This window comes from Eleginops maclovinus, chromosome 22 (genome assembly GCF_036324505.1).
Source record: "Eleginops maclovinus isolate JMC-PN-2008 ecotype Puerto Natales chromosome 22, JC_Emac_rtc_rv5, whole genome shotgun sequence".
Taxonomy (NCBI): Eukaryota; Metazoa; Chordata; class Actinopteri; order Perciformes; family Eleginopidae; genus Eleginops; species Eleginops maclovinus.
The window spans coordinates 9,448,132-9,463,473 of NC_086370.1; the positions used below are offsets into that span (position 1 = coordinate 9,448,132).

Sequence of the window (15,342 nt, forward strand, 5' to 3'; positions counted from 1 at the left end):
CACACACTCATATGTGAGACACACCTCCTCCTGACACTCTCTTCTCACTTCTTGGTTCTTTGAAACTCATCAACACATAGTGCTTCGTTGAGCCCGCTTTCAGTCTACATACAATTAACACCAATGTGTGCGACGGAGCAGATGTGATGCTACAACTTATCATCACAAGTCTGTGTTTAATTGGAAACTGCAGCAGACATCATTAATAACCTGAAAAAGGTCCCAAAAGGGGAAGAGAGGATTTATTTTTAACCATGTGAACATAATGACTTTTGACCTGTGTTTTCTGCCCATGAAATAGTTCTTTGAAAGTTTTACTCTATAACTGTTTTTATACTGCCTTTTTATTTCCTTTCTATTTTTACTGGTTTTGCTAAAATCAAGACTCTCAGGGTTACCACAGGTTTAACGCTCATCTGCTTTACAAGGATCACACTGTTAACGCAAATGGAATTGCTCAGTAATGTGTTTATGTAAAAACATTTAAACTATAATAAGATTGAAAAGGAAACTTGCAGCATTACCCTGAAATCTCACTCCCCATTATCTTTGCGTACCTGCAGGAGATTTTACTGAAAGGCATCCTACAAATCGTTGAAGCCAATGTGAGTATAGAGCCTCTTCACTTCCTGACTTTCCCAATCATCCTTGGGGCATCGTCCCCAGGAGGGCTGTCGGCTAGCTCTAGACAGAACGGGTCTGCCGGAGGGAAGAGTGTTGGTTTGCTCTGGAAGGGTAAACTATCTCCCGGGCGCAGAGAGGGGGATACCGAGTACGGACCGAGCCACCTTCGTTCCTCTCCCTGGCACGTTTCTCCTCTCCACCTTCCCCTGGTCGGGCAGAACTGCTGGCCCCACATGGCGAGCGGCTTCAGTGCCTCAATGTGGCTCAGAGTGGCAGAGCAGGAGGAGAAGGATGGCGACAAAGATAAGGGTGAGACACAGGTCCTTCAATTCAATGCCTGAAGTCCATAAATATTAACTATGTTTAAACGTGTGTATGACTCAATATTCAGACAATTTTAAACAAAGGACTGCATTTTATTCTGTTATTGGAGAGGGAGGCTTAAGAAGCTTTCGAGATTTAAAGGACAGATTTGCACTATGAAATGAAGAATGATTGACAGGTCTTCAATTGAAAAACATATGCATCAACAAAAGTGAAAAGTGAGTCACCAGAAGAAGTGATGATAAATGTTTATTATCAAACTACGTCGATGATTATGTAGAAACGTTATCATAGTTTTATGAAACGTCAGTCAAAAGCTATATTTCATGTAAAACTTAAATGGAAATGTAATTGAACATCTCACTTTCAGAATAGGAATGGCATCATACTGTATGTGTTGAGCATTACAGATATTCACAAATTCACAAAAATGGAGATAATTTAATTGGAAATATTTGATATTTTTCTTTATTATTCCAAAGATGAGCAAACCACTAAGGTAAGGTAATGTGGTAATCAAAATATCCGCATTTCTTCTGGAGTTACCAGAAAACAGTCATTATGTATGGTAAAAGCAGCATTGAGTGATGTATTAACAGAGCATTAAGAGAGTATTACGAGTTCCATTAAAAGCTGGCCAATATATAAATCCTCTGTTGCTTAAGGAAGATAGTTAATTGGTCCAAATCTTATTCACAGCTGGCAGGAAGGATATTACATAAAAATGTTTTACCGATCCATAAAAAAATGTCTTTTAAGGGTAAAAAAAGGAGAGTTTGGGGAAATTGAGTAAGTTAAAAAATATATAGTAATTGACACTGTATCATTTAATTGAAACTAATGTCATTATTGCAACAAAAAAACATCGAAAAGCAAATATTGCATCGCTGGTTTGAGCCTCCTCTTGCAGTTTCAACTTTTGATGCAATACATTTGTCTTTGTGGTGTGTGTACAGAAGCAATCAAAACTATACAAAAGAATGGACTGATTTTGAGATTCTCTCGTCGTTGTTTTCCAGAGGAGAGTAACCCTCCGGCAGCTGAGTCCCACCTTGGCTCCTCTCAGACTGGGAAAACGTTAATAGAGGAAAGTCTCATTCATATTCTGTCCATGGGCTCAAAGGCACTGATGCTTCAAGTCTGGGCAGACTTCACTACGGGCTCTCTCACATTCAGGTGAGCTCCAGCTCAGTCTCAAAGATGTGTGTGCAGAATGGGTTACTAGTACTTGTAGTTTATGGACCTTAAAGCATTGTGATGGCCTCTTCCCACAGGATCTGCATAGATCCAAACGATGAGATAAAAGCAGGGCTTCTGGCTCAGGCAGAGTCTGGCAAGGAACTGTTCAGAGCGGGCCAATGGCAGCACCTCGCCCTCACCTATACACAGCAGCCAGAGGGCAAGAAAAACATCCACGGCCGTGTGGTGGTGTGGGTGTGTGGCATCAGGTGAGCATCTTTTCATAACAAGAGTTTCAAACCCTGCTAAAGGAGTGAACACTACACTAACATGCTCTCTGCTTCAGGAAATGTGAGGTTTCTTTGGACTACACCATACCAAGAAAGTCAAGTTTATCATCAGACAGCAACAAAACCTTCTGCATGCTGGGCCACTGTGCGCCGTCCTCTGAGGATCTGTTAAAACAGGGTGGATGCTGGAGCATGGGCACTGTGCTCCTCTTCAATGGTAGGAGCTCCTTTCTTCTTTATTTAACTGAAGTCATGTGCCTATAAGCTCTGAGATGCTTAATCCCAGTGAGTCACTCACCAGTTTACTGCATCTGTTATAATCCTTTAAACAATTTTATCTGCTCCATCTCAGTGCTGCTCTCTGGTGGTTCGCTGATTATCAACTGAGCAGTGTGTACAGTAATGGCTTGTGGTATTTGAAAGAGCAGAACCAGTGTTGTGATGTGTGACGTGCTGTAGATTCTCCGCATTCTTTCTAAGACTTTCTGAATACTTCTGTTGTTGCCTCTAATTGGCCGTGAATGGTTCGCCTCTGAGCGAACTCAACCCGTGTGAACCCAAGTGATGTCTTTAAACTAGCTTAGCCTCTGCCGTTTCTTCTTGGGAAAAAAGGAGTGCAGTTTCATCCAATTTTCATGAAAACAAGAAATAAAAAAGAAGTTATTGATGGACAAATATGAATCATCCTCTCATGGGGTTCACTTTTTTACTTGCCAGAATTCAGGCTTCTGTTATAGCATACATTTTTCAGCGTTTAGGAGAGTATTGTAAATGTATACACTTTGCGTCTATATTCCAGGATCTAGAATCGGATCTGAGGAGGCCCTCTACCTGTTCACCAGCGGGCCTGACCTCACCTCTATCATGCCCTGCAAATATGGCAAGCCCAGTGGGTCAATCTCCAAGTTTGTCACTCTGGAAGGCCTGAAGTGTGAGCATGTGCGAGAGCTTCTGATGAAGAACAAGGATGTGGACACAACAGCCTTGGTTGTAAGTCTTTGATGACAGTTAATCTCATCGTTTCCCAAATATTAACAACAAGAACTACATTTATTACTTTACCTACTGTTGTTACTGTTAAAACCTGTACTTGAAGTGCTCTGTGATGCATGGCGAATCCCCCCTATGTCTCATTTATTGTTTCATTTCACGGTCTATGGGTAATGTGCCGGTCCAATTAGCTGTCATTAATGATACTGCGCACTAAGAAGTAATTTTTCCCCAATGGAAAAAGCTATTACAGTTAAGCTGCAGCTATTTTAGCGATACTGAAAATAGTTTTTCTCCCATTTAAGGTTAATTACTTTGTTGATTGTAACTCTGCTAAGGCAAGACGAAAGAATGACCTTCCCTCCACATTCATATCATTTCTGTTATTTCCTAAACATGTTCCAAATCAATGCTGAAAGTGTAGCTCTAGGCTATATCTCGTCATTGTCCTGCCTGTAAATGATAAATGTGTGCATTGTTTTTTTTTGTATAGGAGAGTTTGGCAGTGGTGTATGCTCCCAGCAGCCCTACAGTCTACACAATCTATGAGCCTGTAATCAGGATGAAAGGTCAGGCCAAGACGGTCGTCACCCAGCGGCCGTTCAGCTCCAAGGAGGTGCAGAGTGTTTCCCTGGAGCCCAACTCCCTCAGAGCTCTGCTCCCCACTGAGACCCACGGCCTGCAGAGCGTCCTGCACAAGATCGGAGGAACGGGAAATTTTGTCTTCCTCTTCGCACAGGTAGGAGGGTGGGAGATGATCCCTGTTTTGTTGATGTTTCTGGATTGCTCTAGGTAGAGAGTGAGGTATTCCAGGATGGGAAAAGTTCAATATTTTGGAGAAGACAAAAAACAAACAAAGAAGCAATGATTTTAATTTCCAAGTTGTAAACAAATACAATGGCTATAATAGTAAAGGCAGTTGAACACCAAGGATGTGTCCGATGACTGTTAAATAAATATCCAACTATTTTGATTATCCAGCAATCATTCAGTCATTTAGCAAAATGCCAAACAATTAAGATTTCTCAAATATGGCAACTTACTGATTTTATATGTGTTGACATTATGTTAGAAATAGAAGTCGTTGTAATTTTAATATTGGTCGTACAAAAATAAAACATTCGACAAAATCACCTTGGGCGCTGGGAAATTAAAGGCCTTTCTCATTTATTTTTGTTGTTGGATACACCAAACAATTATTCAAGTTGGGAATCTGCAAATTCATTAATTGACCGTTTAGAAACACTTGTTTATTTTATTCTTTATGCTGCTTCTTACTATTATTCATGAAGGTGCTCCATATGAAATGTATTTCTTAGCCCCCCAAAAAATGACCATGCTTTTTTACCTTACCTCATATTTGAACCGTGTAAATATCTCGGTCAATGCTCTTATTCTGAGTTAGTCATCTAATTAATTATGTCTGTTACAATCCATCTACCTGTGCATCATCAAGAGAGTCATATTAGTTTGGTGACTTCTTTCCAACAGGGACTGTAATTTGATGTCACCTTGTTCAGAAAAAGTACAATTTTAGGTTTGTGTGTGCTTTGGTGAGAACACGATAACAGTAACTGGGACATTGTTTGAGAGCTCATCTTGAGGTCTGCATTGTTCACATTCAGACATTTTTTCCTTGTGTTCCTCTGTCCCTCGTCTCTGTGTCTGCGGCATCCAGACGGTGGAGCTGAGTGACTGTGAGAAGACTCAGGCTCTGGCCCTGCAGGTGCTGCTGTCTTTGTCCAAGTTTAACCAACACCGCATCCATGAAATGGACTGTTACCATGGTTACTCTATGATCCACCAGGTCCTCATCAAGTCCAAATGCATCGTGGGATATCATATGCTGAAAGTGAGTCACGCTGTGAAGTATTTGGTACACACAACCTCTGCTTATCCGTGCAGTAACACACCTTCAGTGGCACTTATTTTCCCCCATGATTCTGATCCAGCCCGACACGCGGGTGCCTTTGAGCCGGCGTTAGTGACCCTGCTGTTACTTGACCCTCTGGCTGTGTCTGTAATTGAGCCGTGTGCTAAAATGGATTCTGTCTGACTTGATGAAACACTGACTCCTGCAGAGTCACACAGCACCTCTGATTGGCTTTGTCACTTTAGAATTCCACATTGCATAGCATGGGGCTGAACTGATTAGTGACATACAGTATATAAACAACTATAATCATTCCCATATCAAACAAAACATGCTGTGTTATAGCTATTCTTTTCTTTTCTATTTCCACTGCAAAAGCACACCCAACTTCTATCTTGCTTGGGTCTTCCAGAGATGCTCTAAGATTTATAACCTCTGCAGTGAAGCTGGTCACAAATGATAGGCTCTGATCGATACCGAACAGGCTGCTCAGTAAGTAAAGGGCATTGGTTTTGACGGAGTGATAAGCACTGCGAAAAATGTAATGGAGAACTTATTGACCCTCTTGCTGTCTGGGATTCTGCACCCTCAGGTCTGAAGGGATAGTGATTATCAATATGTTGCAGGGTAATCTGATGAGAGTGACCAGCACTATATTACAGAAACACTGTTTAAAATGACTGTTTTTCTGATGTGGTGGCCATACTCTGTCCTTGTAGACTTTACTGGATGGATGTTTCAGTGCACCTGTCCTCATCCTCGGGGACGATGGGCAGTTCCGGTTGGACACTGAGTCCCTCGCTGTGGTGCAGGATATCGGGCTCCTCTCAGACATCCTGTTGGACTGGAAGATCTGGGCCAAGGCTGAGGTAAACAATCACAGGATCAATCATACTTTGTGGGCGACGGGAGACAGATAAAAGTCTCATGGAAGAGGTGAAATTAAAAAAAAGTCCTCTTATTTTGATCCATATCAGTGAGTTGCGCTCAATGTTTTCGTACAAATTATTTTCTGGGATTTTGCCTTAAAATAATTGGCAAATACTATACGTTTCCAGAGCAAATTGTATTTTTAAATGAGTGGGTAAACAAATACTAGTGGTCCATTGATCCTTTTTAGGACTATAATAACCCATGGATGATGTCATTCTGGATCTACATGGCTGAGTTACTGCTTTTAAATGCTTTTTGATTTTCCTGTAAAGCCAGTGCTGTACATGCTTATTAAACAGTACCTTCATTTCAAGTTGAGCTGAGCTTTTTCTTCTTACAGCCTTTAATCGGAGGCCTTTCTAATTTCTTCAGCATGTGCCAGAATATTTACACAACACCTGCCCTTATAGAGTGTGTATAAACAGATACCCCATATGGGCTTAATATGTCAAAAACGATGTTGAAGAAATTACATTTAGCTGTTTTCTTGTCAGACTTGAATGTTCAGTACAGTACAGAAAAGTTTGAAAGGAGAAAAATCATTATCGCTGAGTGGCTTCACTGAACCTGCACATTTCTAGTTTCTCAAGGTCTATTAATTTATTAACATTCATTCCTGATCATCATCATTTGAAGGATGAGATGGTAATGAATACATACAGCTCCAGAGAAACTCTGTGGTCACAATTTCCTTGTTTCTCAGAGACTGTATGTGCAGAGATTTCTTTCTGAAGAGAAGTCAATTATGGGCTGCTGCTAATGCATTAAAATACAACAAATAATTAGTCCCATATGTGTTGCTTTGCAGAGTAGTCTCAAAACCACCCTTTGATGATAAAGAATGAGTGTGTCTACCCCTCTATTGTGACTGTCTGTGTGGTTTTCTATCAGATTGGGGTGTGGGAAACGCTGCTTGCTGCCTTAGAGATCCTCATCAGGGTGCACCACCCTCATCAGGTCTTCAACATCTGTCAGTTCCTCAAGGCTGAGGTTGTGCACCGCTTCCTGCTCACCTGCCAGGTGTTACAGGTAGGTAAAATTCATAAATCTGCTGGAACAACGCCCCTTGTCTCATGAGACTGTTTAATGACCACATTATGTTTCTCTCAAGGAGAATCGGGATGAGCATCTGACTGCCATCCCACAGGAAGTCTGTCTGTCCTTCGTCAAAATCGTCCAGGAGGTCCTCGGGTCTCCCCCGGACATGGACCTGCTGAAACTCATCTACAACTTCCTGTTAGCTGTGCACCCGCCCACCAACACATACGTCTGCCACACTCCATCCAGCTTCTACTTCTCTCTACACATAGGTGAGGAGGCAGTGCAGTCAAAGGAAGCACCTTTTCCGTCAAAGTGCCATTACTTTAATGCTCGTTTGATGCGTGTCATTTGGCAGATGGGAAGCTGTACCAGGAGAAGGTGCAGTCCATTATGTACCAGAGACACTCCAACAGTGTAGGAAAGTCTTCCAGCAGCTCTGTGGTGTCGCTCTCCCCAATTGTCTTCACTGATGCACACCATGAAGGTACTGCTGTTTACACTACATTACACTGACCTTAAAGCACTGCCACACAGTGAAGATGATGAAATACAAACACTCGGGCATTTTTTAATCAGCAGTGCTTTTCCTCTTACAAGGAAACATCAGAGCTGTATCAGCCCTGTTTCATCAGAGCTTTAATTTTAAGGTCTAATGTAAACATTGTTACTTCTAGGAAAAGGTGACGTAAAAGCATTAGGGCGTATGTGTTTGTATCTTGCAAAGATTGCAGTTCTTAATATAATGTTTTTGAGAGACTTTATTGTCTTGTACTGCATGTCTTTATAATAATAATAATTTCTATTTGTGTAGCGCCTTTCTAGGTACCAAAGGCCGCTTTCCATGTTGTGAGGACAGACACAAAACAAATAAACAAACAAAAAAGTAGGGCAAATTAAAGAATAGATACTAAAAAAAACGAAATAATAGCAGCTGTGGAAGAAGGACGGGGACTAAGTAGAGTTAGTTGTCAAAGGCTATGGTGAAGAGGTGAGTTTTTAGTGAGGATTTGAAGATGTCCAGGGAGGCAGCATTGCAGATCTCTGCAAGAAGAGCGTTCCAGAGGGTGGGGGCCGCAACACTGAACGCCCTGTCACCAACGGTTCGGAGGCGAGTGCGGGGAATAGACAGAAGTAATTTATACGTCCTTCTTATTTATTAAGAAGTATGTAATTTAACGCATATCAAGCACTACGTTACTTTTGCAATAAGGCAATTAATGTTCACAATTAAAATTGCAATTTTGGCAATGATAATTCCTAATTTTTATCTGCAACATCATCTTATCTTATCACAACCACAAGACTGTCAATATAAATATTTGTACTGCAATGTGTCTGTATGCAAATGAGGCCCTTAGTGGCCTTCTGTTATAAGCCTAAGGATTTATAAGTCCTGAATTATCTTGTTCTCTTTCCCAGGCCACCTCCTCGGTCCTTCTCCTGAACATGGAGGTGACGATCAGTCGTTACGCCCACCTAGTCTAGCGCCATCTCCGTATTCTTCCCCTCTGCTGACACCTCGTCTTGGACATGGTAGCTCACACGAGTCGGGTGAAGGTGACGGGGTCTCCCTTGCCACTCAGCAGGCTCTCGGCAGCACCGAGACACTTAAGAAGGGCGGATGTGACGAGCAGCTCCTGAGCAGCTGCGAATCAGCCAAGACAATCTGTGAGTCCAAGGACATAGGTGAGGGAGGAGCCCTGCGCACTCCTTCCATCAGCGTGGAGGACGAGGCGGCAGAAGTGGACAGCCTAGCAGAGGGCAGCGTTGGGATGGCAGAGTCTGAGGACAGGTTCGACTGGGCCAGTGACGATGCGCCGCGCCGCCCTGACAGCCTGAAGGGCATTCAATCCTTTCAGAGGAGCCACAGCAATCTGGCCAGTCTGGGCCTGGCTTTCCCAGCTCCAAACGGCTCGCTGGCCATCGCCCGCTGGCCTAACTCAGCTGACCGAGGCTCCATGCCTGAAGACTGGGAGAGCTACACTTACTCTCCCGGGTACGAGAGGGCGCAGAGCAAGACCGAGTCCAATGACAGGTATGCTGCCATAGTTCTCTTTCACAGGGCAAGGCAGACAAGCTATTAGTGCATCTCAAGAAAACACTCCCAGGATTTTCTAACTGAATGCTCAATATCATTACAAGTTATCTTATTAATTAAGTGCAGACCAAACTTTGGCTAATCTCTAAACGGCGTACAGCGAGCACTGACAGTCTCATTCAGCGTTGGATTTAATTGCTTGTCCATGTACGGATTGTTCTGGTACACAACACCCACAAAAGATAAATACCTCAGCCGCTCCGCTTGATAAAGAGTTGTGTGGGGATTTGCATATTCTAAATACAGCTTTGGTTATGGTGATAGTCCTTAGCCAACTTTGAAAATGATTTCTACCGCAGTGACAGTTTCAGTTTATTTTTACCTGCAGTGGCAGCCAGCTGGTGACATCAGCTGATAGGAAAATTAAAAAAAGATGTATTCCTTGTAATCCTTTGTTCTCAAAGGCACCTTTGTCTTTTTATTAGTAGCAGTGTTCGCTGACGGACAATAATGGAATACTTCACTATTTGTATATCATCACTCACCCTGTGTTACCTTGAATTCCTTATGAAAATACACTGGCTTCAGTTCACATTCAGGGCAGCTGATTGTTTAAATACCCTGGCGGTATTTACTGAGGAAATTCAGCTCGCTGTCCAAGCATAGTAATTCTTCACTAAAGTCTAAGTTGTTTTCCTCAGGTCCAGCACTGAGGACTGCCTGGTGCTGATCTGCTGTGGCCTCTATGATCTTCTGAGGGGCATCTTGCTGCTGCTGCCTGACCTCATGCTGGAGGAGGTGATGGACAAGCTCATCCAGCCAGAGGCCCTCATTGTCCTGGTCAACCACTCGTCGCCTCTCATCCAACAGGGTGTCATGAAGGTGGGTGCAGTGTCGTCTCTGATGTGATGTGAAGCAGGTTGACCTGATTTGAGTACAAGGAGTCAAACTTCACACACTGTATGATGCAGTAAGATTGAATATTATATATATATTATATCTTTACACATTTGTTGACATCTTAGAGGGTTTGGTTGGCAGATTTATTTTCATTTGGACAGAACTAGGCTAGCTCTTCTGGCTGTTTTCAGTTGTTATGCTAAGTTAACAGACTGTTGGCATATTTATGATGCAGACATGAGAGTCCATGGTTGTAACAAATGTGTTTCTTACAATTAATCTGCACAGATCGTTTTTAGAGCGCAGTGAAAATGTTCTTGAAAGGCTAAATGCCAACCAATATTGATTGACACAGGAATTTATTTATTTATTTTTTAATTCCAGGAATCTCTTTTTTTAAATAACGTTTGACTTTTGGACTTAACAACGCTCTATTTCAAATCTTTGGATCACAAACCTCATTAACAATCCTACGCAACCACCACTGGAATCAAATTCTCCAAATATTATCATATGAATAATGGTAGCCTCTAGCATCTTTATTTGCAACTTTGCAGAAACTGCAAAACGTTTCCAAACAGATGAACAGGCATGCAAAAATGTGTTACAGCCCTATGAGGAGGATATCAATCTACTTATCTCTCTGTATGACATAATAAAAGTGCCCAAAAATGTCCAACTATCCCCTTAATTCGCTGTGTTAATCCCCTGTGTCTGAAAATATTGTAGTAGGTACCAGCATATTATCAAAGTCTCAAACATATTGCCAGCTTTTAAACTGCACCTTTTCTATAACCACATATTATTCTGCTGTTCCCTCCTAGCTGATGGATGCATATTTCAGCAGAGCTTCCAAAGAGCAGAAGGAGAAATTTCTGAAGAACCACGGCTTCTCACTGCTGGCCAACCAGCTGTACATCCACCAGGGCAGCCAGGGGCTGCTCGAATGCTTCCTGGAGATGCTGTTCGGACGGCCAGTGGGCCTGGAGGAAGAGTGAGTACAATACATTTGCAATGCACCGTAGGCTGCCATGAGTTGTTTCATTTTGGAATATTATTCATAGGATGGTCTACGGTATGAATACATGTCTTTGAAGCTGGCACGTTAAATCACTTTTTCTCTTCTTTTTCCCAGTCTGGACCTGGAGGAAATGGAAAATATCTCCCCCTTCAGAAAGCGCAGTATCATCCCAGTGCTGGGTCTTATTGAGAACTCCCTGTATGAGAACTCCTTGGTGCACAACATCCTTTGTATGCTGCTGCAGCTCCTCAACGCCTGCCCCAAGCTGGCAGACATCCTGCTAGACCACGGATTGCTCTACGTGCTCTTCAACACCCTGTCTACCCTCAATGGCATGGAGAATGGGTACGGCTGCCAGGACAGAAGATGATTCATTCAAACACCTCCATGGGATCATGGGTTTTGTGTTGAATGTTTGAGCCATGAATTGAATAATTAATCCTCTCACTGTTCATTGATCTAGCATATAAAGGTGGGAGACTCACTTCCTCTGCTTCATATTTTCCTCTTGTCCTCCCTCTGCAGTATTCCCCTGAATGACTACAAGCTCCTGGTGTGTGACATCCAGCAGCTGTTGGTAGCTGTGACGATCCACTCCTGCAGCTCTTCAGGGTCCCAATACTTTCGCATCATTGAAGACCTCATTACCTTGCTGGGTTTCATGCAGACCAGCAAGATGCGTCGCACGCAGGGTGAGGGCTGGAGTTCTAAAATTCAATACACATGCAAAATACATCAGTGTTGTCTGTGCTCTATGGTTATGGATGATCTCAAGCTGCCATGCTCTGCTGCAGAGAGAAACTGGGCCGGCGCTTTGTTATCTACAACCGCAGAGTGGAAACTCATTGGAGGGAAAATATAATTTAAGAATTATCTCACATCTCCATCTTCCTACTAAATAGTTTTCTCTCCTTTTCTTTACATTTGCTCTCTGAAAAATATCTCTCCCATCTCTTTCCCATTATGGCTGATTACTTTGCAGTTTCTTACATGATAAAGTCATTCTGCGGCCACATAAATATTACAAGTATTACGGCTCCGTACATGACACTCTTATTCTCCTTTCAATAATTATACTGAACTGTAATACTGCTCTCATGAACACCAGGAGTTTGTGTGGACGTGCATGTTTGTGACTTATGCATAATTAACTCAACCAAACTGATATGTCAGCTTCCTTTTCTGCTCTCTTCACGGGCAAGTTTAATTTCTAAACATCTTACACAAATAGAAACCTATTTTTGAATCATCAGATTAAAACATTCCATTTCAAGCAGGGTTTGTAGTCACAGGAAGAAATATGAATATATTACTACAACTGCCAACCTTGTTTCAGCACAAAGGCTTACAAGGACACAAAAAAAATATGCCAAAAAATTGGCAATGTAAAAAACTGGAGCACAACGAATATTAAAATTACCATGGGCGAAGTTTTATTGTATCTTTGAATTATTACATTTTGTGGATTCAGTTTAATTTGGAAAGTTTTTGGGAAACTGGTGCCTTTATTGTAGAGATAGAGGTGCAATGGAGAGAGGCCGGATTCCAACTATGTCCTCCATTTGGGGACGAAGCCCACATGGGCTGCCAGCTCGACCAATTGATCTACTGTACAGTATATGGAGCTCGAAAGGCAGACGTTTTGTACATGAATAGTGCAAAGGCCTAGCCCCCCCCTGTTAAAGGACATTCTAATTCCAACATGGCAAAGTTAATTGTCTCATCGTTTTGTTTTTTCACAGAGATGGCTGTTGCTTTGCAGTTCCGCGTCCTTCAGTCAGCGATCGAGTTCATAAAGACGACGGCCAATCAGGAACCTCAGAAGCTGAGCAGCTCTGTTACTACGCCGAGCTCTCCACATCATGCCATCTATCAGAAGCGCAAGAGCATCGCCGGTGAGTATTTCAACAGTGGAACCCTGCTGTGTGGTTTTTCTACAAGTGGAGGCAGAATTGACCACCATATGTCTCCATTGATCCTCTCCTCGTCCCATCTGAAGGTTCCCTTGACATGAAAGACTCCATTATCCCCCGCATCCCCAGACAGCACTACTGCTCCTATGGCCAGATCCCTCTCTCCCCTCCCTTCAGCTTCCTGTCCCTGGACTCCCCCCTCCCCTCCCCCTCTGGAGCTCCATCCTATATGCTCCACTGTGAAGCAGGTAGCTCAGGTCTGCAGTGGAGAACATCCTCCTTGTCACGGAGCATGTTTCCCAATTTTGACTGTGACACCACTGTAAACTCACCCTTTCCCCTTGCCCAGTACCCTTGTGCGCTACTGGTGCCTTTTTGTGTGTGCATGTTTGATCGGTTAAGCATTTCCAGCACAGATGGCACTTAGATGAGTGAATATTAATAATCTTCTCTGTGTGCAATGAATGAATTACTACAATATTTGCATAACCTTGAAAAGAAAAAAGAATGTGTGCTTTTACTTACTAATGATGTACCGTCACATGCGTCTAGTTTTTCTCACAACTGTGCACATAAATGCTTTTAGGCCGGCGTCGGTTCTCTCTGGCCCAGACTGATTCCCTCCTGATGCGGATGCGCTCTGTAGCCAGCGATGAGCTCAACCAGATGATGCAAAGGAGGATGAGCCAGGAAAACCCCATCCGTGCCAGTGAGACTGAGTTCGTCCAACGGCTGCAGAGGCTTGTGGTTCTTGCCGTCAACAGACTCATTTACCATGGTAATAAGTCTTCTCCAATTAATTTATTCTCTTCTTCCTAATCCAAACCTGATCCCTAATCCTCGTTGTGCTTGTTGCTGTCTCTCATTTCAGATGTGAGTGAGGACTTATTTGACCTGCTGAATATTCCAGACTGCACAGACCAACCGTTTTTAACGCCAGATCTAGGTGACCAACCGCAGGACGAGGGCGGCTTCGCTTCCGTCCCACATTCTCCCACACCCTTCCCCCTGCCGCCTGCCAGCAAAAAGAGCTTTCAGAAAGACATTCTCAAACTCATGATGGACGGCATCAAAATCAGCCTGGTATGACAACACTGAACCTCTTTTTTTTGAAGAGCTAATTGTTATTGTTTGAGCCCTGCTTTGATGGTTGTGATCTTACAGGGCAGCACGGGTCGAGGAGGAACCCCACATCAGCAGTGGCGAAGAATCCTATGGTCGTGTCGGGACACTTTTCGGGTCCAGATCGGCCGCCTTCTTGTGCACACCCTCAGCCCCACGCTACCTCTGTGTGACAGGAAGGAGTCGCTGGACTTTGTGCTTGACTCTAGACATCTGGATATCCTCAAGGAGAGCCTCAGCCCAGGTTTAGAGGTTAGTGTGCAAGAAATACATCATTAAAATCTATTTTTCACCACACCTGTCAAGTATCAGAACACCCAAATGATATATTTTCTGGCAATTTTTTAGCTTACACAGTGCAGAAATTATGTTAGTTTCAGGGGAAAGTGTGAGTGAACGTTCAGTATATTAGCTTTGCTGGTCATTTTCACTCCTGTGGACAAGTTTTCATGGAGCTGTCAGGCATTGACTCTAAAATAACTGTGATGGATGTTTTCATGCTGTTCAGCAGCTCCCTCTCTTCGCCTTGGGAGTCTTTCACTCGTCCTCTTCTCAGGCTTTACTGACGGTCAACTGGCCCCAAGAAGACTTGTTTCCTGTCCATCACTGTCTGTGACGTGCTTCAGACACAAACAAAAATTAAATCTTGGTTTCTTCTTCCCTCTCTCTCCCTTTTTTAACTCAGCATGGACCAAAGTTGTCACTGTACCTGTATGAGATGCTGCATGATCACAAGGACAGCCTCACCAAAGACGATCAGAATGCCGTGGGTGTATTCATGACCTCGCTCAAGCTTTGTGGCCATCGCTGCATCCCACCTAACTCTCCACACAAACAGGACCTGCTCAAAGCCATAAAAGAGGTAAGTCTTACAATTACTAACCGTTAGGAACATCCTTAAGTCTCAGTTCTCTCAATCTTCCTGTTCAGCAGTGTCTAATATCAACTTCTGTGCAGGTGAAAAAAACATGTCTGCTATTGTGTCTTGTATTTATACAGGAAAAATTAAAGTATGAAGCAGAAGAGAAAACCAGCAAAGTGGCATGGGAAAAGAAAATGGCCAACACTCAGAGGAAGTGAGTAGGGGCTTTTTT

General features: G+C 43.0%; 1 protein-coding gene across 1 annotated transcript in view; it reads left to right on the plus strand.

The window, feature by feature from the left end:
• The window catches only part of lyst (lysosomal trafficking regulator), a 58,183-nt gene that overhangs the window by 31,667 nt on the left and 11,174 nt on the right, over window positions 1-15,342 (plus strand). The window contains 22 exon segments of the mRNA XM_063874968.1: window positions 564-933; window positions 1,968-2,124; window positions 2,223-2,396; window positions 2,474-2,634; window positions 3,217-3,407; window positions 3,901-4,146; window positions 5,086-5,259; window positions 6,000-6,149; window positions 7,105-7,242; window positions 7,325-7,523; window positions 7,610-7,738; window positions 8,674-9,289; window positions 9,994-10,174; window positions 11,017-11,186; window positions 11,328-11,558; window positions 11,739-11,905; window positions 12,956-13,108; window positions 13,713-13,904; window positions 13,998-14,209; window positions 14,291-14,500; window positions 14,934-15,110; window positions 15,248-15,324. Of these exon segments, the coding sequence (XP_063731038.1) occupies window positions 564-933; window positions 1,968-2,124; window positions 2,223-2,396; window positions 2,474-2,634; window positions 3,217-3,407; window positions 3,901-4,146; window positions 5,086-5,259; window positions 6,000-6,149; window positions 7,105-7,242; window positions 7,325-7,523; window positions 7,610-7,738; window positions 8,674-9,289; window positions 9,994-10,174; window positions 11,017-11,186; window positions 11,328-11,558; window positions 11,739-11,905; window positions 12,956-13,108; window positions 13,713-13,904; window positions 13,998-14,209; window positions 14,291-14,500; window positions 14,934-15,110; window positions 15,248-15,324 (4,475 nt within the window).